Source organism: Onthophagus taurus, chromosome 2, assembly GCF_036711975.1.
Source record: "Onthophagus taurus isolate NC chromosome 2, IU_Otau_3.0, whole genome shotgun sequence".
In the NCBI taxonomy this organism is placed as follows: domain Eukaryota; kingdom Metazoa; phylum Arthropoda; class Insecta; order Coleoptera; family Scarabaeidae; genus Onthophagus; species Onthophagus taurus.
The window spans coordinates 5,910,489-5,937,581 of record NC_091967.1 but is presented as its reverse complement, the minus strand read 5'-3'; the positions used below and the strand labels follow the sequence as shown (position 1 = coordinate 5,937,581).

The following is a 27,093-nucleotide window of genomic DNA, read 5'->3' as shown; positions in this document are numbered from 1 at the left end:
GCCGGTTGTGTGGAGTGCTCAAATCGTGAGAACGGATTATCTCAGCCGTAACATCTCTTCAAGTGGTTGTAGTCGCATTTTAAATGGAACAATGTCTTAGAATGAAAAATAATTTTTCTTAAAATTAAACACCATATGAGAAGATAGTTTTCAGGGCTGGGGCCCAGTTAGATAGAATTTTGATCATAACATGAGAAGCTTTCAATCTATTTTGACGAACTATATTTCATTCGGAAGCTTAATCCTTGGTCAATATAAAAGAGGAAATAAAATTCCGATTCGATATTTCGAATTTCGCTAAAACTCCGAAATATTGTAAATAACACAAAAAACACTTCTTTCAAGTGGCCATAACTGGTAAACTATGTACTCGATTGTCAAGTTATATAGGTCATTCGATACGCCACAGTTTCTTTTATCGAAATCACAAAATGCCCGATTTCAATTCTTTGCCGTTACCATTCCGCAGCCCTTAAAACGACACCACATGATGTAAAACTACGATTTCATTTAATTTTCACCTATTCGAGCTTTTCTCGATATTTATGCATCTGAGAGTAAAAGTGTAAAGGAGCAATATTGTTAAGAATAAAATTTACTACATCTTTTAAATTAAAACTTTTTTTCTAAAATGCTTTCAATCCCGTGCTCTACCAACAACAAAATGTAAAACTGTGATTTCATCTAATTCTTACTTTTTCGAACATTTCTCGGTATTTATACATCTGAGAGCAAAAGTGGAAAAGAGCAATATTGTTGACAATAAAATTTGCTGTAACTTTTAAACTAAAACTGTCTCTCTAAAACGTTCCGAATCCTGTTCACTTTCAACAACAAGATGTAAAACCACGATTTCATTTAATTTTCACTTTTTTCGAGGTTTTCTCGCTATTTATACATCTCAGAGCAAAAGTATAAAAGAGCAAGATTGTTAAGAATAAAATTTACTACAACTTTTAAACTAAATTTTTTTTTCTAAAACGTTCCAAATCTCGTGCTCAACCAATAACAAGATGCAAAAATTCGATTTCATTTAATTTTCACCTATTCGAGCTTTTCTCGATATTTATGCATCTGAGAGCAAAACTGCAAAAGAACAATATTGTTAAGAATCAAGTTTGCTACAACTTTTATATTAAAAATTTTTTTCTAAAACGTTCCGAATCCGAGCTCTATATGTGTATAAACACCGAACACAGTGTTATTTTAAGGGCTGTACAAGGTTAATGGGAAAGAATTTAGATCGGGCATTTTATAATTACCATAGAAGAAGCTATGGCGAATCGAGTGACGTATAGATCATGATAATCGAGTACATCGTTTACAAGTTATGACCACATAAAAATGGCCATTTTTGTGTTAATTTCGTGTACCTTCGTAATATTTGGCGTTTTAGTGGAATTCGAAAGAGATGTCGAATAAGGCATTTCCACATTCATATTGAATAAGAATTAAGTTTTCGAATAAGATATTGTTCATCGAAATCAGTTCAGACATTCTCTTGTTGTTCACATAAATAAATTATATATATTATTGTTGTTTTTAATAAATTTTATTGATTAAAAACAAAAATAAAAGAGTTTCCTACGTTATGTTGAAGGGCGATATCCGTGTATTGTGTATTGTCTATGTTCTTGATGAAGTATGACGAGCGAAGTAGCTTTGAGAGTGTGTATTGGATCTCTGGTGGAAGTAGACGGGGTAGTTCTAATTGATACGCGGCTTATTATAGTCGAAGGGGTTGACAGGTGCTCCCTTGAGGCATTTAACCCCTTCGTAACGAGCTCCGTAATGAGCGCGATATGAATTAGCGCCGAAAGGGGTTCTCCCTTTGAAGTTTGTACTCGCAACGCCCGCTCAGGTAATTTTAATTAGCCACTCGTCCGTCCAATTAACTATATGCACAATTTGGTTTATTGGCAGATTTTCAATGTAATAATAATAATTATAGTAATAAACATCGTTTGAACGAATTAGTAATGAATCGCATAAACCGAAACCATTAAAAATATATTGAGTCGCCTCTTTGTGTAAAACGATGATTATAACCGCTACTACATAAATGTTAAGTTTCAAAGGGTTATTCACCTGTATATATAACAGTAATAACTGTAACGATCCACAATAATCATGTATTACCGCGGTAATAATGTATATCTATTTCTGTATAAGTGTATTGATTTGTATTTGACGGAATTCCTTTCATGAACCTTTATAGTATGTATGTATAGGTATTTCGATGCGATGAATTCAGAGGGAAATAGATTTAGGAATAAACTCTGTATACTCCATTGAAAGCTAACGGTGATTCATCTTTTTCTGTAGTTCTTGAGAGTACCGGATATCTTTTCATCTGGGTTCGTTCTTAGCGCATTCTCGCGTTCCGTTTCGTTTTACGCCGAACCGCGATCTTCTAAAAAGGGTATCGTACGGCGCACCATGTGTGGAACCGTAGTTTGCGGTCACAACCCGGTGCTGGGACACGAAAAGTAGCCCTGCAATCACGAACTTGGAGCGCCGCAATAAAATGTCGAATCTCTGGGTCTCCGATTCTCTGTTGCATTATTTATCGAAACTCTTCCCTCTTGTATGTGTGTATACGAACCGATCTGATCCTATCCGTTCGAATAAATACAGGAAAGAGGCGTTTGAAAAGCACCACTTATAAAAATCCAATCGAACCTCAAAACCTTTTATATTGATTTTTATTAGCTCTTTAATAGCTTTTAAATTGCACTCTATTTAAAGTTTAAATCTATCATTTTGAACGTTTATAAGTTAAAAAGTGCGCAATGGTAATTGGATCCGGGGATATATAACTCGTCGGTTGTGGTGAGGGTGAAGAGAAACGGTGCAATTTAATAATTTCTATACTCGGGATGGGAGATAGCAAGAGGAAGCCATATATCAATTACGACTTGAACGTCGTGAACGCATGGGAACCGTGACGTGACCTGCACCGAGATGCGTTTTACTCTTAATAGCGATAAAGTCAGGTTAAGTGACTTTAAATTAGATATTGTGATATGTGTATTCGTCTTTCGAAAATGAATAAAAATACTTTACAAAAAAAAAATTATTGAATCGAAAAAAAAATATCTAACACGAGACTCTACAAAAAAAAATAACGAAAGTAAACGATCTCAGGGTTTGTTTTCTAGGGCTCATGTAAACGAAACACAGTTGCTCATGTTTAAAAAAAAAAAAACATTTAAGTTAATCTATAACTTTCAGCTCTAAAACTTCTTAAATAAATTGATTCTGATAATTGAAATAATCAAAGTGATCTGAAATAATTGATTTTGATTCGCTCTGGATTACACACGAGGTAAGTGAGTTATTTTTTTAGAAATGGTATATCGAAAATAAAAAAAAAATCTTAACTTCTTTGGTTTTACAGATGATGGTGGAATTGATTGAAATCTTGATTCCTCCCTGGTTTGAACTGCTTCTTTTTCCCCCTTGGTGGAATGTGCTGGTACCCCCTTGGTGGCTTTCCGGAAAAACTATTCCGATGTCTTCTTTCCCAGGTTGGTTATCGTACTCTTCTTAATTCATTTTAGCTTCTTTTCTTCTCCCTCAATTGTGAATTTCTTTGGTTATGTTTTTTCTTCAGAAATTTATCTTCGTAGGATTTCACGAGCGTTTCGAAATAGATGTTTACTCAATGATGATCAGGAAGCGAATTTTCGCGTCCTCGTTATTCATTTTTCACCCTTTTTTCGGCAAAAATCGACAAAAACTTCTCTTTTTTGTCCATCGCCCTCTTTGATACCACAAGAAAAAGTGTAAAAAATTTGTATTTCTGAGCGCCATCTCTTATTGACATTTGGTTTTTCTTCCAAATTTTCAAAAATTACTTTTTAAATAAACTATATTTATTGAAATCCTTCAATGTCTGAATACTCTGAATTATTTCATTCCCCTTTGGCACAATTTTTCACATTAATTCTTCTTTAATTCCAAAATTTATATTCCGTTTCTTTCAAAATCTTCACATTTTTAATTTTCAACATTTCGGTTTTACACTGATTAAAATCACTTGAATCTGATGTAATTCATTATAAGCTTTATGTTTTTAGGTATTTTAAGAAGTTTTTTGGCTGTAATCACCCATAAATTGAATACTTTGGATTTGGAGGTTATGTTTCGTTTTTTTTTGGTGGCCTCTTTTTTTTAACTAAATACAAGAATATTTCTTAATCTACGACGGAAATACGAACGGATTTATCATTGATTAAAACATTTTTACAAATAACGACGAAATCAATGAGAACTATAACAAACTTTTATGAAATTTTTCAACGATCAGCTTTAACTATCCTCGGTATATCAACTTGGATATCAATACGTGAGTTGTTCTTTATTTATATTATTTATTTTTCTTTATTAACTGATTTTATTGTTGTTTTTATCTGATTGAATTGTATTTATCTATTTTTTAGATTTGAAGAAGTACTAATAAACTCTCTAGGCTCTCGATTTACAAGGATTTTTCTACGGAATGTCATTATTTCCTCTTTATTGTAATTATTTCTTATAACAAAATTATTGTTTATTAATTAATTAATAAAATTATGAGTGGAACCCAATATTATTACAATATCTAGCAACAAAATAAAACGATATCAATCATTTAAACACCATCTACCAACTTTTAACAACTACGCAATTCGCAGAAATACAATTTAATGTGTTTAAGAAAAAATTAAATAAATAATCTTTCTGTTTCTTCAAAAATCGTCGGCGTGGTAAGTTGAAAGGCAATAACTCCGATTGGCACATGATTGAAGATCCTTTATAAAAGACTTCGGTGAAAGAAAAGGCCTTATTAGCTGACGTTGACTCGTGCACAATTGATATTGGTTAATGGACACCTATTTCGATGGGCTCAAGAAAGAACAATACATCTTTAGTATATCTTCAATTCTTTTATGTTCTTTTATAACCAGTTTTCTTTTTACGATCAATCATTATGTACTCAATATTTTTCTTCGGCATTTTTAATTTCATTTAAACCAGATTTTTTAATAACATCATCTTTTTTTTCTGTAAATGTTTCAAAACAATCGAAAAATCTGAATCTTGAAACATTGTTTGTAAAATTTTTGTAAAAGCTTCCATTGAAAAATAAAACTAAACAGTATAACCAAGATTATTAGACCAAGATACTTTATGAAGAAAACGTCATAGTTAACAATATGGTATAATATAAAGAAAGCTTCGTGATAATAATATTAAATTGAAGATGTTTAAAGATAGATCCTGTTTTTTCTAACAAATAAAATTTATGTCATTTATTATGAGGGTGATCACAACAAGTCAAAGGGGGTCTCATGAAATTGCCCCGCCTACGATTCGGATAATTTTATTGTCCATTGGAACCATTAATTTTAGAAGGCCCCAGGCCGCGAGTCGTTCCGACAAATTAGAGGAGGCCGCAACCGACTCCTCTTCGGAGACGCCTCGAAGACTTCAAAAAGTGCTCGTATTTCACGCGTTTCGCGTCGCGACAAGCGACCGTTCTGGCGTCGTTTCAGGGGTGGTCCTCTTGAATGATTTAGGGCAAAGCTTCTATGTTTGGATGTAGAGGATTCTCCGGATGTGTGCGCCGCAATTTATCTAGCGTGAATTTCCGCTTGTAACACTAAAGAATGCTTAACCAACAAAAAAAAGAATTAAAATAAAAAAAAAAAGAATTTATCATCGTAACGAAATTTGTCACGGAAAATATTTTTCGTCGCTTGTTGGTGACTTGAAAACTGGCGCTTCCCGGCGGGAAATACGGGAGGGCAAATCTCGTTAAAAGAAACCGCCGACGACGAGGTCCCTCGGGTATTTATAGTGGCGAAGAGAAGAGGTAGACGCGCGACAACTCTAACCAGCAGACTCTCGGCCAAATCGGGCATTCGTACGAATCGAAATTTGCATACAGACGGCAAACCCCGAGCGCGATTCATCCGCCATTCGTTCCTTCACAACCCACCCCGCGACGTCCTCGTCGTTGAGATTAATTGAATATTAAAGTCCGTGGCGTCGAAACGTGTATGGGAACTGGTCGAAATTACACCTTTGGAGGCCGAATAATGAGCCCCTCCGGACGGACAGTAACGCGTCGCTGAACCGCAATTTCGACTTATTACTACTAGTCGAGGCGAAGTTGGCGAAGGGCGACCTACACTAGATAAGACGGTAATTGCTACGAAGACGTTAGGGGCTCTTTCTTCGCACCAAGATGGTTATTATGTGATAAAATCCGCTTGAATATAGTTAGGAAAAATACAAGGACAGGTGAAGAGAATTAATGCAAGCAAATTATTTTACGTCTTAAAAACAAAAATAAATTGATATTTAATCTCTCGTTTTTATTTCCACATCATAATTGTAACATTTTTGAATATGATCTGTGTTCAACATCATATATTAAAATTAAATAGAATAGAAATTCAATGATTACATAAAAATTACAGAATTAATTGGAGTTCTGCCTTTTACATTCGAAGGTGTTTGCGGTTGTTGATCAGTTCTTACATGAAACTTTAGATAATCCAATAAAATATTGGTCTAAATAAATGGTTTTTATAACAATTATAAGTCGGTTTTCAATAAAAACCAGGAAAAGCCGAAATCACATCCATTTTTCCAGCAAGGTTCCGAACTTTGCTATCTAAGTAGTTCCACAAATAGTTCTGGAATATAGAGTTCATCGACAAGACCAAGAAATCTGCTTTGTAAGTCTTAAGGTATACATTTGTTGCGTATCAGTGCGTGAGAGGAAATTGTAACACAAATGGGTAGGACCATTAATGAATACAAAAAGAAAATGGACTACTGTTTAGCAGCCCTCAAGAGGGAGAAAATGAAAATCTTATTGCTTGCTTTGATATTTTATGTAAGTATTGAAGACTAGAATAAGAATCGCCAGTAGCCAGATACCGTAGAGTCAGCCTTTCTTAAGCAAGAATTGCCTTCCGAAATGTGGTATCTCGTTTCGCAATTTTCTGCTCAATGTCAATGGATGACAATAAAAACACAAAATCAGTGAGGTGCATCCTAGTAAAATTTTTGTACAATCCGCTTACAGATTGAAAATTCCAGTCAACTAGTAAATTTGATGCTCAATACTGTTCCCTGCTTGCGTATAACTTACGATTAGTCAGCAACCAACGTCCTGCTTTTTGTGCAACGATTCCAGTTTAGTAGCTGACACCGTCCACCACATCATCACAGATCTACCACCAATCACAATGCTTTGCTATTGGTCACAGCTTGTGTGCAGCTCCGCATTTGTCTTTCCTCATACATATAGTTTCTGTGAATAGAACAGTTTTTCCAAAAAATCTGAATTTCTATATTTGATGTTGGAGCCATTGAGCTTTTCTGTGTTCGATTGTCAAAAATGGTCAGAATTTGTGTTAGCTCCCCATAGCGTTCTTACATATTCTGCGTCTGTTGGCCATCTCTGTATGTGGTCTATTTGGTTAATGTCTTTGCTTCCTGGTATTCTCCAAATTCGTTTTAGAATATTTTTCTGTCAAACCCAGTACTGACAACAACAAATTTGTTTATAGCAGCATATTGTATTAGTCGATGCCCGTTGTTGTTTGTGATTTCATATAATCTGTGTTTCCCAACGTTATCTCTAAATATTGGCTCTTTTCCAAGTTTCGTACTACAGTCTCCTAGTGTGATTATGGCATCTTCTTTTGGTAAATTTTTAGCTTTATTTAGACTTTTTAAATAGCTAATAAGATTTCTGCAAGAATAATAAATGAAAAACATATAGGAAATACTCCTTATCAATTGTTAAGCTCTCCATGAATACTTTTTAGGACACAAGATGCCCAAATCTTTACCTCTTGTTTTCCTGATTTACAAGGAATACCCACGGACTATGAGAAACTGTTGGTATATTTTCATGAAGAAATGCAAATAGAACGAAAAAGGCTTAAATATAGTTTGAACATTGGAAATAGTATTTAAACCATGTATATAGAGCCATAAACGTTTTCCTCGAAGGCTTCCATTGTCGTGCAATAAAATATTTTGGTGCGGACTGAAATATGTGGAGATTAAATATTTTTTAAATATTCTAATAACTTTTAAGTAATATTAAGTAAATTTCATATTTATTTATACAAAAAAAAGTAATTATAGTCTTAAATCAAATATGTTATCAGTAACTCAAGTAACATTAAGGAATAAGTAATTACGATTACATAATCGTAAATTTAAACAGTATATCATTAAATGTTCCTATATTAAATATGCACGTACGTAGATTTCTTGTCCTAAGGCACGTTAACAGTTAAATTACACATACCCAGATCCGTACCGAGCGCGTTGGCCCGTCACTAATATTTCATTACAAGTTACTACATCTCGACAAGATGTTAATATTTCACGAGCTTTGCATGCGATCGGTACATGGGTCGGCGCCTTTGATTTATGAATTTTAATAACGCTCGAGTCGTGACAGACCTACCGACTTCGTTGGTAATACAAGAGAATGCCTCAGGGGGGTTAAAGCTCCCGTTTCCGGTTGGGGCTTAATTTACAACGAGTGCTTATGTGACAAAAGTTCGTCTCACCCCCTTGCCACGCGCTCGTCTAATATATCACTCAGGAAGGCGCAAGTTTCTAATGAAATCCTTTACGCCTCACTCCGGCCCTGTACTTTCTTAGTTCGCATAAAAAATGATGCAACCTTTAGGTTCTGATTCTGTATCTTAAAATAAGTTCTCATGTCGAATTTTTCGAGAAAAAGTAAACACCGTTTTCGCACACCTGATGTTTGGTGTGTGCGATAACAATTCCACAAAACCAACAAGGTCCGTATTGACAGTCGATATATTGCGCAAACTTATTTTGTCGTGGCCACGTTAAAGTTGTCCGTTCAAACATCGGGGACGATATTAAAAAGTTTTAGAAAGCTGACGTTGCTGGCGGGCGCGTTTTAAACGCTTTATCGAGGCGGAACTTGTCCCGTTTTAGCTTGTTTCGGGACAGTATAAGCTATAAACGACGATTTTTTTCTCGTAACGTGAATTTTGCTCTGTCATTCGGACAAATTGTACTCAATTCGGAACTCATTCCTCGAATTTGTTTTTGTACCGGGACACAGTGCCCGTGTTCGCGTTTTGAAATATTGTCCCGCTTCGTTGTTCCTCGATCGTTTGCTCCAATTTGTTTACTATACAAAAAATGACTGAATAAATTTCTGCTTGATTCCAATTTAAGTTGAATTTTAATCCGTTGATGTACAGTAACATATAAAATGCTATTTTTAATCATTAAAAAAAGAAGGAATGCCGAGCTGGTTTCTTAGCAATCACAACATTCATACTCGGTATAAATGTTGTTTATCATGTCAGAAGGTGCCATAGATCTTTACGTACGTTCAGCTACGAGGCCAAAGTAACTATTAAAAAAACCTGGGATAGGTGTACAGAAAAGGAAGGAACGAAAAGTTGACGTGCGTTCGATAAAGAACGTATGTTCGATCTATCGGAGCGCACCATTACAAAAATTGATTCGTGATTCACGCTTGTTAATTTCGTTATCGATCTAAGGCCGTCGCCCCTTTTTTATTTTCAATTTTACCTTTGAGCGCCGCCGGTTACGCGTAGACCAGATGGGGCCATTAGTAGAGGCTTCCACTGGTTGGATTGACGGTTGGTTTCTTCTATTCAGGATTAAAAAAACAAATTAATGAGGGCGCAATAAATCGCGTCGCGAACGGGTAATAGCGTATTTATCGCGCTGGAACTATTTCTATGATAATGCAGCCGTTTCAACGCGTTTTTCAGGCGTCGAATTGACTATGATTTTGTCTGTGAACGCTAATGGGGGACCATTTGAAGTCGCGCAGACGGGCCAGATAGCGATCTCAAGCTTGTTACGTCGAGCGCGTCCTGTTTCTGGTTAATGACGGCGATTTATAACGAGAAAATACAAATTAAATATAGATAATTATTTAAGTGGACTCGAAGAGGAACTGGTTGGCCACCCGTTGTGTGCTCGACACTGTTTTGAATTTTAATACCAACTCGTAGCTTCTCTACATTAAGTAACAACCACTTTATAACATTTCTTATAACTCCTTTAATCGCTTTTATATCTCTCTTTTTATAAAAAAAGAATTTATCGACAAATGAAAAACTGTATCACCTTCTTCACAACCAATTTCCCGTTAGCTTCTTAAATTGTTTGATCTTTAATGTTAGCTTCCACTGAAATTGAACGTTTCACACTACGGCTTTAAAGAAAGGTCGCAATTTCACTTCAAGATGCGAATCAGCTTCAAGCTACGACCGGTTGGAGATAGTGATCGCGCGTCGCTTTCTGTTTCTTCAGAAAGGTCTCGCTTCCTGGGTTTCTGCATTAGATAAAACTCTTTTAAAGTAGGGAATGTTTGTAAAATCTTTGTATATGTTATCTTTGTATCATTTTTAAAGACTAATTTTGATTGAATTTGCGTTTGCTTTAATAACCAACCATTTTTAAAACAGTTTGTGGGAAAAACAAGGATGGATCGAATTAGAAACAAAACTACAAGAGACGATTTAGAACAAATATAGCTGGTAACTGAAATAAAAAACTAACAGCTCAGCTAGTATCGACACCTAGTCAGAATGCCTGAAGAGAGAATTTCCAGAAGAGTAATGGGAATTGGGAATAGTTAGAAAACGAAGGAGAGGCAGGCCAATGATAAAATGGGAGGATGGAGTGCGCAAGAGAGGAGGAAGTGTGCAGGAAGTGATCCCAACAACACCCCAACGCTGTGATGGCATCTAGGGGAAATGATAAAGAAGAAAAAGAATTTGCGTTTGAATTTTAACTGAAATAAGACATAACTTAAGATAACAAAAGTGTTACAAAAGAAGAGTGATGATAAAGGTGAAGATAATCACGATCATAATGTCAAAATTTTGACCTCAACATAATAATCTCATAGTTACATCTCATCTAATCCGTTAGAGTTCAAGATTTTCTACTATAATAAAGAGAAAATGGATAAAGTTATCCATATTATTACAACTAACAAGATAATTATTTTTTATAATAATTTTATAGGCAACCAATTTTACGTATCAATTTAATAATAATGTTATTCTTTCTAAAAAATTAATATATAACAAAATATATATTTCTTAACTTATTTTTAGTTTTTTAATACCAAATTGAACAAAATAAAAACTTTAATTAATTAATTTATTATTTTAATCTTAATAAAAAAGAAATGTCGATAAAGTAGATTACTATTTGTAAAAACTGACAGTTGTTAAGTGTCAACAAATTTAAACATTTGTGTTTACGGCAAGTTAATTTGAAATAAATAAAATTCATATTTTAATCATCAGTACGTATGCTAAGTGCAAAGAATATTTATTTTGATTTGATAATGACGCTTTAGTAATGAAGGAATACTCAAATTGTTCCGTTTTCAGGTCAAATCCCACTATGTATTTACATGACGAGCAAACAAGACAAGTACGAATTAAAATATGGGCTTTATAGGATTATGCTTCAGCACACATTCTTAACATGCAAGAATTACATTCATTTTCTATGAAAGCAAAATAATAAATCAAAAGAAAATGTATCTACATCATTTGATATCGTTATGCATTATAGCGACACCAGGGCGTTGTTGATGTAGGAGACGTTGCGGCTATAAATGCATACAAGTTGTGGCAGTATGCTAATCCTAACTGGGAAAGGAATTCAAGACGGAAATTTCTATTTCAGTTAGACAGAGAATTGATAAAACCTTACATAAATATTTATACAAACAACAAAAATGTATCAAAAAATAAATAAAAGAAGAAAATACAAGATAGATGTTACCTATAAAAAGAAAAAAAGTAGCAGTAGAAAAACACTATTTACAGTTATAATTAAATTGAAAAACTGTTCATTTTTCCACAGGTACCTACGTTGTACTTTTTCTCCCCATTTGGTACTTACGGTAATAAAGCAAATCGGATAGAATGAGGGTTAATAAACAGGAGATTAAATTTCAATATGGTTTTGATACTGATGGATAGGATTGGTGTCAAAATAAGCCCGGAAGCAGCTAATATAGGACTGTATGGCGCAAAAGAATATCAGAACAGGTAATTAATAATGATGTCCGTTTAGAACACGTTTAGAAAATTTGCTAAAATTTATTGAAATATCCTGTTTAAAATTTCAAAAATTAAACCAGTGGAGTTAATATAGATTTTGCCCAAAGTTTACTAATGAATACAAACTTTACAAAACAGAATTAAATCCATTTTATATAGAGATTTAACGAAAATTTAAACCTTTCAGTATTATTTGTTTTTCAATAATGGCGTATGTACTTAATAATCCTTTTTGTTATACGACTTTATTTCATTATTGTAATGTTATGTACTAATTTATCGACCATTTTTAACGAATCGTTTTATAAAATAAACTTTGTTATTCTTGATTTAAAGTAGATTAAAATATTGTCGCAACATTTTTATTAAACATTAGATTATTACGAATTATTTTTGGCGTTGAATTAATTTGATATATTGAACAAACAAAGATAAGATTGATTTCTTAGAGCAACCATTGAATGAATAACGATATCCGCTTTATAAAAAACACATTACATTTTCAGTAGACATTTCCTTTTTGAAGACATCAAAGGAAAGATCCAGGCAAAAATCCGATTACCTAACCAACCTACATTCAGCATTGAATTTATTTATTACGTTTAATTTATTGGTATAAATTGCTTTGGAATGTCAAAGTTAACGGAAATATTAGATTAACGGATTTATTACGACATTGAATAGGATCGATTATTTTATGTTCAAAGTGATTTATGAATTTAGATTGCATTCTTTATGAGGAAATTTGAAATTTTAACTTTAACATAATGAAGAAAGTTTTATGATTATTAAGATTTTGTCGAAAGTCCCATAACGGCGAAATTCCCATTTTTGATGGTTGTAGTATCTCGGTTTCGTCGTGCGCGTAAAGTAATCAACGGTAAATGAGGCTTGGCGGTTTAATATTAGAAAAGAGCCGACCTCCCGTTTGCCAGGAAGTGTCGAGAGACGCCATCACGGACTGTCAACTGGATTTATTGCGTACGAGCGCGTATTTCGACTTTCAGCGCATTTCCCACAGAGCACCGACCCGTGCACCTTTACCGCGATGCTTTCCTGCTGCGTCGGATTACGTTGAGATTTTTTATTTTTAATACTAGCAATATCCCCTAACTCAGTGTTTGCTTTAATCACAAAATATTTATTGGATAAAGTTGTAGTGCAATAACTAACGCATTCGTAGAGAGCAACATGGAATATTGAAGGACCCCTTTTATTTTTTCTCTTTGCTATGTTCGAACTAATATTAAAACTCACAAAATCATTGATTTTTACGCCCCAACCCTCTACCTGTGCGGGCTTTTATTAAAATTAAAAACTGTTGTCAGCGCAAACGTGCACTTTAATATTCACGAGATCGTAAAGCACCATCTGTCGGCCGTATTTCTCGTGCAAGTCCTCAAACGGGGAACGTTTAGTTTCACGTGAACGTAAAATATATTTTATTGCTCCGCGAGGATATAGAGGAAATTGATGGTTTTAAGAAACATCCCTCCCGCTCAAGATATAAATGATTCAAATAAAAAATTCGTCTATATCAATTCTTATTCAATTTCAATTTAAAAAAATTTGAAACTTACCTTTATTGCTCTTATTCAAACTAATATTGCTTAGCCCTAGTTTCTTCCATGCCTTTTTGCTCCAAAAGCTTTTAGTTGGGCTCGGTTCGTTACTCGATGGCGAAGACGTTTTCGCAGCGTTACTAGTAGTTGCAGTGTGGATAGATTTCTTTTCAGGACCTCTCCTCAGACTTCCGGCTGCACTCCTGTAACTAGCACCACTCGAACTACCACTGAAACCACTATCCAAGTCAACCATGGGCACTGGGGATAAAAGGTCATCTGTTGGACCGACAGTCAATAAATCCGCCAATTGATCATGGACCTCATCGTCCCTATCATTGTCCTCACTACCTTCTCTAGAATTATTAGTCGGCATTAACATAGCTTCCACAGAAAGATTCAATTCTCCAAGAACCCTTCTGTGTCCACTTTGCACTCGCCGAACTTCCTCCTCCACATATCTTTGGTTTAGGGAGAAAATACTTTGCTGGGACGACCTCATTCTCGCTCTAGTCCCGTCAGTTATCTCCTCGTAGATATTCTCTTCGGTTCCATACCTCGTTAAGTAAGTATGTTTACTTCTATAAGAGCCTTCTCGGAAACCACCTCTTCTGATACTTCCTGTGCCACCGCCCGGATATCTACAGGGCGGAATGTTAGTGTGTCTCGTTGGAGGACCTGGTTCGTAATAAGCATAGGAATAATCGTTTGGGCCGGGACCAACCCAGGCCGGGTCGGGTTGACTAGACGGTCCTGGGAGGTTTAAAAAATCCTCTGACATTCTATCTACAGGATGAGGAGGCGGATAATTGGGCGGAGGCGGAAAGTGCAAAAGCGGCTGATGATGGCCGTGCAACGAAGAAGATGATGATGATGATGCTTCTGATGAACCATTCGAAAACTGACGATGACAGGCCAAAGTGTGCGGCAGTGATATTTGCTGGTGATCGAGACATTTTTGCTGCGATTGATGATGACGTGGTCCTTGCCACATTTACCTAAAATGAAATAAATTATAAACACTAAATAAAAAATAAGGTTTTTGATTATGAAATATTAAGAAAAAAAGGTTGGGTGAGTGATGAGGTAAATTTAATTACCTCCACTCAGCCCGTCTTAATTAAAAGTGTTGAAATACAAGCCTCTTTCCACTTAGAGATATTTTTAAAAGTAACTTTCGTCTAGAAAAAAAAGGATGTTCGCCACTATTTTTAGTTGCGGTATTTCGTATATCCAAAAATGTTTCTTTATAATAGAAAAAAATTTGCTTAAGAAAACATTTTTTCTCGGTTTAAACTCTTCAAGTCCTTCTCGGAATTTAACGGTATTAAAAAAATAAAAAGAACTTTCTCTCGATGTAACAGTATGTATATACAAGTCAGAGTGGTGTAAAATGGTTGGAACAGATTTTTTTTTTCGTGTGGAAAATAAAATAAGAAGAAGATAAATGAACGTAAAGCACAATCGAATCAACCCCCCACAGACAGACAAAACGAGGGAGAGGGAAACGTTCACAATAGAGTGGGCGCCCATTTCTTGCAAACCTGAAATATTAATAAAAGCAAGTTCCCTATTCCGGAACACGTGATGGCACCAACAATGGGGTTTTTTAATGCATCGCCGGCCTAAGTGCCCCTGATTCTTGAAATGGAAATTTGACCCTTTAAAAAGGTCAGTTGCATCGCAGTCTTTGTTCGGTTTTTAAAGCAGAACTTCTCGGAAATGACAAAAGCAAAATAATACCTCACCAACCTTTCGCGTTTCTTGCTATTTCGAGTAGTAATTTAATAATTTTCTCTTCTCTTCGATGTAGACATACATATAAAAGCAATTACCTAGAAATGAACGACAACGACGACGGCACAAGGTATTGTAGGAATGACTCGTTATGGCATGAATGACAGAACAGGTGGTTACACTCCACTGTGTACGTTGCGTGCAATTAGCAGTAAAATGCAATTTTAGGATTCTTGGAAAGCTCACGTTGCTTCTCAATTACTATGACGTAGATTCAATTAGTAACAAATGCGTTCAAAAATGGTTGATGCAACAATTGAGTCCGTTGCAAATATTAATAACGGAAATTACAAAGCTATTTTATTGATTAATTAATTAAATTAATAAGATTATCATAATTATTATCATAATTCCTTTTTAGTGGGTTAAAAAAAGTACCACAACACGATCCCATTCTTTCACATTCCTAACAGTTTTATATCTATATAACAACGTCGAGGCCGTATCTTGCATAACATCGTGGTGAGCAAAGCAGGCTCAGGCCAACTAATGTCAATTGTTTCCGACCTAGTTTCAAATATGTGAAGAGAATCGACATATGACAGACGACGTTTTGTTACGAAACTGTTGATGTACTGTCCGGATGGAGTATAAACTGTTTACTTGACGGTAAATTCTCAAGAGGTCGTCTTGTCGCTAATGGCCTCAACAAACTTATTAACAAAACAAAAACTAACATAGGTATATAAGTTGTTATGCTTTCCGGTTAGTTAAGGTTTTTAAGGAAAATTGTTGTTTGTTGTTATGCGAAAGATATAAACCATAATTAAAATAGCTTAACGAATCTTCTTTGTATATTTTCAATCTAAGTGGTGTAATAAAGTGAAGTAACACGCCAGATTGGTTCTAACAAAAGTTTGAAAAGTTATTGCGAATGCCGAAGAATGTATGGATAAAATTCCATAGTCTAAAGAATAAATTTTATACAAAATGGTGTGATTCAGAACATCTTGTAATAATGATGTTGCATCTAGATCAACAACTTCACATTTTCACAACACCAACCTTCCATGATAACTCATATGAAGACACGGGCACACATTAAGCGAGGTATCCAAGAAGATTCCGAAGATATTAAGTAACCTACTCATACTATTAGCTACGCAGGGGCATATCACACTTATTTTCCAGTCCTCTGTGTATAGCCTTTGTAATTAAGTCTTTCCCATACTTGAAGAGTTCTACTGGGATGTTGTCTATTCCTGATGCTCCTCCATTCTTTAGCGATTTCGGTACTTTCGGCTGCGTGAAGGAGCTTCCTGTATTTGTAGTAACCATGAGTAAACTTCTAATACTAATACATCCTGAATCGCATAATGAGGATGCAGCAAAGAAAGATGCAAGACATTCTTCATTATTGGAACCTAGTAAATAAGATTGTATAAAGCGCACATATTAACATGGCTTGTTGAATCTGAAGACCTAATCATAGACTAGAGTAATTTTGCTATCATTCTTCCATCATTCATCTGTGAGGTCTGTGTTCATATGTAATAACAATAAAAAACGCCCGTTGTTTCTGCCTGTTTATATAGAATTAGACCGATAGGATTTTGTTTTGTTTTGGACTTAATTTTCGTCATTGATAATTCCTCCCTAATGCACTTATATACATAGTGTATTTGGTCTACAGCTATAACATAAGGTTGTATTTATACAGATTTTCTTAAATACTTTTGTTGAGAGTTAAACCGAAATGTATATAGTAACATGGTTCTTAGACCCTCGGGATTCTAAGTTTCTCTTGGAGATGCAACAAAAATATGGGAGGAAAACGGGGCGTATAGGGTCCCTTAGGGGCACAAACGATGTTCCTACTTCTACAACGGTCCAAAGCAAACATCTCCATTGTTTTAGTTACATTAGCATCCATACTCAAGAGTAACTCGGCGAGGTGATGGTGCCTGTTTCAGCTTGTTCCTGCGGGTGTGTTTGCTCTTATTCGTTTCAAAATTTTAGTCCGCTAATCACTCTCCTGGGTCGACCCATACACTAGTTTTGTTTAGTCGTAATCGTCCACTTCCCGTTTATTAATTGCCCAAAAAATTTTACAAAAAAACCTCAAAGCGTTCGGATCTAAGAAAGCGTGGCAAGAGCTATTCAAGGAGCCTATTTTTCTCAAAGGAGGCTAATTCCAGTCTCTTGTCGTCCGGTGTTCATTAACCGAAAGAAAGGAGGGGTCCCGCGAGTGAATACCTCTGAAGAACTACAAAAAAAACGCGGTTTCCGGACGTCGCCTTCACCCCTCCAGCACTATGTATAAAGCAGTCCTCGGGCATTGTTTATCGAATCTTTTTGTTTCGCGCGATCGCAATGGCTGAAACCCCCGCGGTGAAAAGTGGAGATTAGGGCGGTATGAATTATTTGGGGGGCGAAAGACCAAAGGAAAGTAGCCTGGTTAAAACGAGGAACGACTGTTAATGGTAGATATTTGTTTGGGAAATTGCCTCCGGTTTTTTTTTGCATCACAGATTCATATCATTCTTTCTACAAAAAAGGTTTATTCACGATAAATTAAATTGCATCGTTTGATATCCTAAATAACGGGACAGTTTTAATGAAAACTCCTTTTTTTCCTGTTGTCCATTTAACTAATTAACTTATCTCCAATTTAATAGGATTATACAGATTCCCATTTTGGCTATCGCAAATTGCTATTACCAGTGGTAGTTAATAACTCATTTGGTGAAATTACATTGGGATTATAGGATATACGAATAACTCAAACTATAATGATAATGTTTCCTAACGTAATTATCATCTTTATGTAACAAATAACAAAATAAATTGGATGGAAATACATCAATGCGAAAATAATTAGTGATTATAACAAATGGATTACAACTTAAAATTTGGAAAACTCCGTTTTATTATAACACATTTGTCATTGTTGCCGTTGACAAATTTTATAGCGAAAGCTATGACACAGTTGGGCTCAATTGTATACTGTGCGTGAATACGAAGTGGGGTTTTGAGTAATACATACGTCGCGGTCGTGTCTTTGTCATGTACCGATAACATTGACCATTTTCGGTTGGTAGGTAAATGTTTGCACGTTTTCCCTTTATTACCACGACAACAATCTGGATCTCTCTCTTTCTCACGTAACTGACTCATTTAATTTAGAAATACCTGACGCTACTGCAAACGGTTGTCACAAACTAAAAAGTGCACGTGCTAAAACTAAAACCGAGTCGTGAAACACCGCGTTAAAAGTTTGTCATTCATAAAACTCGTTGAAACTTGCCGGGGCAAAAGTTGAAACTTTACCCTATCAACAATAGCAGTTTACAACCTAGCGGAGAGAAACATTCGAACGCCGTAGATCTGTACTAAAACAAATTTAATTAGAGAGCGAAACTTTTTTTCGGTAACGGTAAAGTTGCGACTGCCTTGAATTTCGACGCAGTGACGGGTTGGATTTCGTTTCCGTTTTAAATTTCGTTAAAAAAATTACCGCTAATCCGGTTCTCGGATGAAAAACGAACCCCGAGCCGCTAATTGACCCAGTTGCCGGCGTATTATCTGGCTTTTACACTCTGAGCCCCGAGTACCGAAGTTACGCCGGGTTAATGGCGCGCGCGCTCCAAGATACTTCCTTAACTTAAATAATTCAAGGAAACACTGGAGGGTAATTTTGTGGTGGAACAAGAGGCCGGTTTGTCATTTTTCCCGGATGTAACGGCTTATCTCTAGGCGGTGCACCAAACCAACTTCCGGTAATGAGGGTTATCGTAAACTTTACCAAGCTTACACCAAAACTCGTAGGGATGCTTTGTTATTGAGAAGCTTTTTACTCGATCATATGCCAACATTATAATATAAACATCAAAAGCAAATTTATTCCTTCAAAAACTATTTTCAATCCAATTTTGAAATTAATTACTCATTACTTAATACTGACTTATGAACTAAATTATACATCAAATTAAAGCTTAATGTGTTCTTTTTAATATACATATAATGGTGAGTATGACAGTAAGTGCTTCAGTATGACAGAAAGAAACATCTTTTTGAGATGCCTATCCCATTCGAATGTTGGCAATTATAATTTTGTTAACACCAGCTCGAAACAATTCTGCTCGATTTTTTCCAAACCAAGGTCTAAGATTCCGCTGCCATGAGATTCTTTTTCTTTGACTTTCCCTTGCATTACGGATTAGAGCAGGGAATGTTGGTGTTGATTTCTTATGACATGTCGCAGGTACTAGCGTTTTTTGCGTTTGATGATATATACATGATTTCCAATTTCTCATCATTCTTTGTAGCATATCCCTGTTCGTCCTGTGCGCTGTCCATGATAATTTGAGCCACATCTCAAGAACTTCCAGCTTTTTAGTTGTGGTTTCTGTCAAGAACCATGTTTCCATGCCGTATAATAGTGTGGAAAAGACATAGCATCTTAGATGTTTTATTTTTGTTTCGAGGGTTAGTTGTGATTCTTGAAAATTTTTTTGTTGTTGAAAACTTCCCTCTCTTTTTCTATACGGCATGGTTTTATTGCTTACTTATTACAGTTCCCAGATAACAGTACTGTGCACATCACGCATAAATAATATATAGAAAATAATATAGAAGACACCGTCTGGAAAGATGCATTTCTCGAAAAGACGATCGAAACCAACCTGGAGGGATAATTTGATATGAATTACAGGTTCCTGCCTAAAATCCAGGGACTGGTAGATAAAGATGCGAGATAAAGGTAAACCCAAGTTACGTTCTCAACTGCTAATAATATATTTTTAGGTAGTTGCTCAAATAACAAATGATACAGGAATAGTGGCCAAACTGATTAGAAGTTTCGTGGCTGAATATGCCAAAACTGAAGCGACACTTAATACATTAAATTGGTAACGTAAACGTTGAGAAATTGAAGAAAACCTCGCTGAATATCTCAAAGTGGTTCAACGATTCAAATAGTTCAAAAACAGAATTTTGAGTTCAGCAACGGATATTCCAGGAATACAAACATGGTGAAAGCAAAGAACAAGAAATACTGGCATGGTACTTTCTCCACTACCTTAAGGGCGTAAATAAGCGTAAAATATACTTATATATAGTTAGAATATACTTAGCGTATCAATACCAGAAAGATATATTTACCTAATTTCGATGGTTTTGCTAAATTTCAGGAAAAAAATATGATGGCATCTCGGAAACTCAGATTTATATATTAAATGGTGATAAATCTTAAACCCATCAAAGTTTTTTAAGCAAAAGATGGTATTAACTTATTATTAACTTATATTCTTCAAAAAATACCAAGAAAAAGTCGGTTTAATCCCTCTCATTTATTATTAATTACTTTCAGTTAATTAAAAATAAATTACTAGTTAAATTCAATTTACAATAAACATAAATTGTAATTAAATGTTTAATACGTTAATTTTTACGACGTTTTGAATTATACATTTAATGTTGTAAATCGAAAATAGTATAAGTTACAACAAAAAATTAATGAAAGAATTACCTAAGGTTTTAATTAAAGTTAAAGTGGCTGTTTAAACTAAGGGACAATACGCGATAAATAATATAGGATTTATTTCGCCTTGAAACAGTCAAAACTGACTCTGAATTTAAAGTCCGACCTTCTTTGGGGTGTAATTTATTTTAGGTGAATTTTGAACACCTGCCTTAGTTCTAAGAGGGCTGGTTGTCTTCTGTTTATGGGCTTCCAACTGTCAAGGTGAATCCACGGAAATAATACAGTTAACAGATGCCCTCCGAACTTCGGTCGTCTGGGTGTCGGTTTTCAAATAAAAACAATAAAACAAAAAAATTATAACCGCGCCGTCGTCCAAACCAGCCCAGTTTATTTCAGTTATGTTTACTCGATATTTTCGAAAACGTATTTAACATGTCATATTGTAAGGTTGCTTTAACAAAATCGTTTACAAATACTCTTCAACAACCCAAACAAACATTTCTCTCAGTTTATCGTGTATGTCTCAATTTTGAAATCTATATGTTTATTATTCATGCAGATTGTTAAAAAAATGTATATTATAATCTCAAAATTGAATGAAAACTTACGTAAAATGATGTTTTTGAAGTGGACATACACTTATTCTTGAAATAAAAATTAAAAATCCGCTTTGGATGGTGAAGACGATAAACAGAACGAACTTAAAAGAAAAGACACTGGGTAAACAAAAAAATTGTAAAATAAAAGAAAACTAAACAAAACGCGGTCGGTTTATTATTTTTTTTTGAACAATAAGAAAAAAATTTTAACGTGGACTTTAAAGACGCGTACACAAAACGAATGGCGAAGCGATATAAAGCATGCCCTGTGGCGTAAAAGACTGATTCAGAATGCGTCTTGCATTCTACACACAGCGTGCTCTGCAGAGAACGGCACATGCGCACTAACAATACGAACGAACGTTTCTTTTTCGGAGTGCATCTGGAGTGTGGAGAGTGAGTGAAGTATAATATTCTTTCGAGGAGAAATGTTGAAAATTGAATTTTAAGCGATGCAAAATTAGCATAAATTACCACGACGACGATACCCATCGGCGATTTGACCCCAAAAAAATCGCCGAATTTGCATGTTAAAATGTTACAAATTGGGCTGGTTGTTTTCTTTCATTTTTTTTTTGTACAATAATATCGTTCGACAACAAACAACAACAAAAACAAATAGAGGAAACAAACCGGTTTTAAATTCTTCGTTCGATGCTGGATTTATCGTAAAACTCGTTCGGTTTTAAATTACGTTGGGAATAAATTGATAAATTGTACGGCAAATAAAGGAAAATGGCGTATAATTCGATGTTGTGTTTTGAATAGAATTCAACTAGTTCTCAACGGAATAAATGAAATTTTAGTATGCAATTGGAATTTTCATGTACAAACGTTTTTATTTAACCAAGTATATTAATATTGTAGGCTACATTTAAAATGAATGTATTTATTAGGAATTTATATTAAATAACTTTTAAAATATTTAGTTATGAATATTTCAATATTATTGAGTCCATTATTTTGTTTATTATTATCATTAATAACATCAAATGATTTTTTCTAAAAAAAAACTCGATTACAATAAGCAGAAAATATTTTTTCTTCAAACGTCATTAAATGACAACTTTGTTGTCGTGTTTACTCGCGGTAGAAGTAAGTCATTGTTGCATAACGACGGTTGGTAAGATCAACATAGCAAAAAAGTACTTCAGCGTTATGGCGCTAAAGTAAATTTCACTTTAGCGCCATAGCGCTGAAGCACATGTCACTTTAGCGCCGTATTGGAAAAGATATTTTTTTGCTTCACGGACGCTAAGTAAAGATTTTAAAAATTAATAAAAAATGAAACTAACCTTTTAATTGTTTGCTTTCTTATTTTCATCTCAAATTAATATCACATAAAATAAATTTAACTAACAGTTAAAAGTTAAAATTCGCGCAAAACTGTTTACTTTTTTTTATTGGTTGTCAAATTTACGTCGTCGTTGCTAACGTTATTTTGTCATGACGTCCTTCGATTTCTCATTAATACATAATAAGTTAATTGTCATTTTATTAAATTTATTAAAATTTATATTGCAATTATTTGCAACGTTTGAAGAAAAAATACTATGTTTTATTCGGAAGAGAAGCAGATTCGTTTGTGGCTGGTCCGTCATTGCCGGACTCACTTCGTTCGTCCGGCAAACTGTCGGACACGCCACAATTTTAACGGCTCATCTGTCATTAGCGACTCACTGCGTTCGTCGCTAAGCGACAGACCACGCCATAAAAAGCACTGCTTCTCTTCCATATAAAACAATATACTATTATTAAAATTATTTTTATTGCTTTATCTCTAGCGGAAAAAGCGTTTGGGAAGTTGAGGAGCAACGATCTCATCTGTCAAAAGAAAATCCATATTTTCGGATCATTGATTACTTGTACTCTGAAAAATGTGAAATAATTCACTTTGATCTTGATTTTTGATTTAGTTATTATTAGGTAACATCAAATACGGATTTAAAAAATTTTACACAATACCAACCCAACCCAATTGGCAGAGTCAAATTGAAGTAGAAGTTTATGCAACACCTTTCACATAACCACAACATTTCAAGTAATCAAAAAAACTGTTAAATAACCTAATAAATTTATATTCCCAGTGGCCCCAGATGTTGCACCATATCACTTGACAAAATAATTGTAATCGGCGATTTTAGTACTCATTACTTTTTATGGGAGAGTTATAATGTCGATGAGAGGAGATTAACATTGATACATTAATGGAATTAGCTGAACCATCAGACTTGTAAACCACAAACGAAAACATAACGACAAGATTGAACCAAAATGATAACTTTAATATGATTATCACCGTGATTATTTTCAAATTGGAATTTATAGTCGCTTTTATCTTATGAGGAATTAATAGAGGAAGCGTTTAGATAAAACAAAAATAAGCAAGAAAATTAGCTATCGTGTAGTGGTATCTAAAAGGTTAGTGCTAAACCAATTTATGTGTGCACCAAAGTGACAAAGACCTAGTTATAACCTCTTAGGTTATAGTCCCTGTCGAGGATAATATAAAACACCATCAGGCATTATGATAGAGCAATAAGAAGATGGAATTGATCTTGGGAGATTTTAGATAGTAACAAAGATGTTTCATTGAAAAGTTTTAAACAACATTTTGAATGCGGAACATATTCCATTGGATTGGCATATGATGTGCAAGGTAATGTTAGATTGAATGGCAAGCACTACATTGGAATTGGCAGGGATGAAGTTAAATGAGACTCTATTTGGGTTATTGCTGCTTTTTTGTTAATTGGATCATTACAGAAGTCTTGTTATAAGAGGAATATGGTAGCTAGAAATTTTATTAATGTGACTTCATCAATGTCAATGTTGGGTTTGAGACCCTCTTATCCCAATAGAGACTCATTTACTAACATCATGGTCATAGTTGGGAATATTTTGTTTAGAAGGAACTGATAACAAGCAGTTATATAAAGTGGTAAAAAGTAACAAAAACAATGTGGCACTAATTATCAAGATGTATGTGATTTTGTTGCAAAGAATGAATGATATGCAATGCACTGCTTGGCTTGAAACGAATTTTCCAGCCTGTATTTTGTAACAATATCATAACTTTGATTTGAATACAATTTTACTAATATATATATAAAAATGTTAAACTCATGTATAGTAGCAGTTTAAATTTCATAGATGACCGATATTTAAAATTGAACCTTCCTTTTTATTATAACATGAACTATTGTATGCAAGGAGGGTGGTGTGTGGGCCCTTTTCGATGGTAATGTTTATATTGTCGATGTCACGTTTGCATTGGCCGTGTTAAGGAGTGGCGAAGGCGACAATCGTATCTACAACGCCTGTAAGTCCAATGTTGTTAAGGATGAAAATGGCATTACCCGCTCCGATTATTAAAATGTAAATAACGCTATGCATATCTGATGGTGCGGTTATTAAATCCGTGTTGTCGATGTACCTGGATGTGTGAGTGCGCTGGCGGTCGTATTTGTAAACTCGGTTCGACCAGATTAATTATTTATAAGGAGTCGTAACGAGATGCCTTGTTTTCTCTATATAGATATAGCCAAGTACTGAACAAAGTTTAAAAGGTTCATGTGCTCCAAATTATGTGGTGTATCGGTGTGGGTTGGTTATGTTGGAAGTTAAAAAAAAGTAGAATAAAAATAAAACGTGGAGAGGATAAAAGAGAGATTGCGTTTCGCCGAAGAGTAAACTTAACTTCATTAGTGAGCGATTCCATCCCCGTCAGACGAACAAAAAACCTCGAATTACTCGCCAAGTATCCGCAGTGATATTTCTTCCCAGCGATTACGCTGTGTGTGGCTCCCGGCTAATTGTTTAATTCACCTTTAAGCTTTGGAATCCGGGGGCAAACTTCTATTGCTCGGGATTCTAAATAATGTACGTTTTCTGAATAATTCATTGTTTTCCCGTTGTCCCTTTTCACTGGACAACAGGAAAATACGGACATCTACCGAATAGCAGACGACCTCGGAATCGTGTTGTGTTTCAGCACATCGATCGCACACCGGCCATTTGAAAAATTTAAGTGGCGACGAAATAATTCAGAGACGAGTTGAAAGCGTTCGGCTCCTAGAGTCATCGATATCTAGGCGCGGACATTCACGGCAAATGCGGCGCTAGCGGAAGACCTAGAACGTCGACGACGGGGGCCACTTGCTGCCTCCAGCAAATTGAATTCTGAATAGGGAATTAAGTGGTGCACTCTGCCGGGAAAAAAACAGGGACTTGAACGGCTGCTACGAAAGAAGAGTGGATGTGTAATTGGGGAAGGAGAAGCTTCTGAAAGAAGTATAATAAATAAAGCGTATAATAAATTTGCATCTCTTTTGACGTGCCTCTAGAAAACCCATCTATCATAAAGTGCAGACGTTCTCAATAAAACACAAGGTCTCTTTTTTTAAAAACTATATTTTCTCATAAGAATTATAATTAAATAATAACATTTATAGTAAAAAAAATGTATTATATTAAAAGTAGTCCTAAACGTAACTTGATCTATCATGTGTAAAATATTTATCTGATTGCAAGAGAGGTGTTTGGAACAACAAAGTTATAATGGAAAAATTTACATCAATTTTCCTAGAGTCGACAGTAGACAAAATTGATTGTGAGGAGGTATTTGAAAAAGATGTTTTGAATGAAAAGAGTGACGGAACTGAGATTGAATATGTGGTACTGAGGTTAATATGAGGAGTGGGTGAAGAATTGCAAACTCAAGTATATGACTAAAAAAGTGGAGAAATATTGCGAGACTAATAGGAAAATTACCAGAGATTGCAAGGAAAGCGTGGCCTGCATAACTGAGTGAAGGGATTGTCATTGCAGACTGGAATGATGCATGCATGAAGCAGAACTGCAAGCGATTTTCTCAAACTGGGTGAATTCTAGATAGAGCGATAACTATATCATCCACAACGAGAACCTTAAAGCGGGTGCTTTGATAAGAAGGACAAAGAGAACTGTGAATGTGAATGAGGGGGTTGGACGGCTTGGAAGAGCAAGGAATGAGGGAAGAAGCATAAAAGTGAGATAGATATAAAGGGATAAAAACGGTACTAAACAACCAAGTACAAAACCTTTTTACACTTGCACTGCCACTAGAACTAACATTAGATCTAGAACTAGAAACATTTGGGTTTAGCCGTACGACTCTTAAGACGGCTAAACCCGAATGATTCTAGTCCTTGGTCTAACGCTGCAAAGAAATTAAAACTAGAACTAACACTAGACATTCGGGTTTAAACACAAATCTTTCTAGTTCTAGGTCTAGTGTTAGTTTTAGTTATAATTTAATAAAAATATGTAACGTAGTGATATTTTATGCTAACTAGCGCTACCTACCACCTACCAGATGTCTTAAGAGAAGTGCGGCTAAATGGAATGTTTCTAGTTCTAAGTTTAGTGTTAATGCTAGTGTTAGTCTAGTTTTATTTATTATTCAGCGCTAGATTGTTGTATATTTTTATTGAGCTATACCGGACACTGCGTTCCCCGTATTGATCCGGAAAAACAAAAAGTGATAAATAATTTTTTATACTAAAATATTTAAAAACTTTTTTACGCATAGCTACTTG

The 27,093-nt window shown here is 34.9% G+C and overlaps 1 protein-coding gene and 2 long non-coding RNA genes across 4 annotated transcripts in view; 2 read left to right on the top strand and 1 right to left on the bottom strand.

The window, feature by feature from the left end:
• Positions 1-27,093, bottom strand: part of LOC111427445 (rho guanine nucleotide exchange factor 10) — a 70,369-nt gene that overhangs the window by 32,135 nt on the left and 11,141 nt on the right. Inside the window, exons 1-2 of one of the 2 annotated variants that reach the window (XM_023062595.2) lie at positions 21,524-21,790; positions 13,712-14,691 (exon numbers count right to left, since the gene is read on the bottom strand). In XM_023062595.2, the coding sequence (XP_022918363.2) occupies positions 13,712-14,687 (976 nt within the window). In that variant the 5' untranslated portion in view covers positions 14,688-14,691; positions 21,524-21,790. Of the gene's footprint in view, positions 1-13,711; positions 14,692-21,523; positions 21,791-27,093 lie in introns of those variants that run through there. The other variant, XM_023062594.2, reaches the window with a different exon arrangement.
• LOC111427447 (uncharacterized) lies at positions 1,498-4,585 on the top strand. The gene is made up of 3 exons (XR_011639604.1): positions 1,498-3,530; positions 4,083-4,351; positions 4,446-4,585. It is a non-coding gene; the product is annotated as an uncharacterized lncRNA (long non-coding RNA).
• On the top strand, positions 11,943-20,794 carry LOC139428927 (uncharacterized). The gene is made up of 3 exons (XR_011639605.1): positions 11,943-12,119; positions 20,008-20,192; positions 20,237-20,794. It is a non-coding gene; the product is annotated as an uncharacterized lncRNA (long non-coding RNA).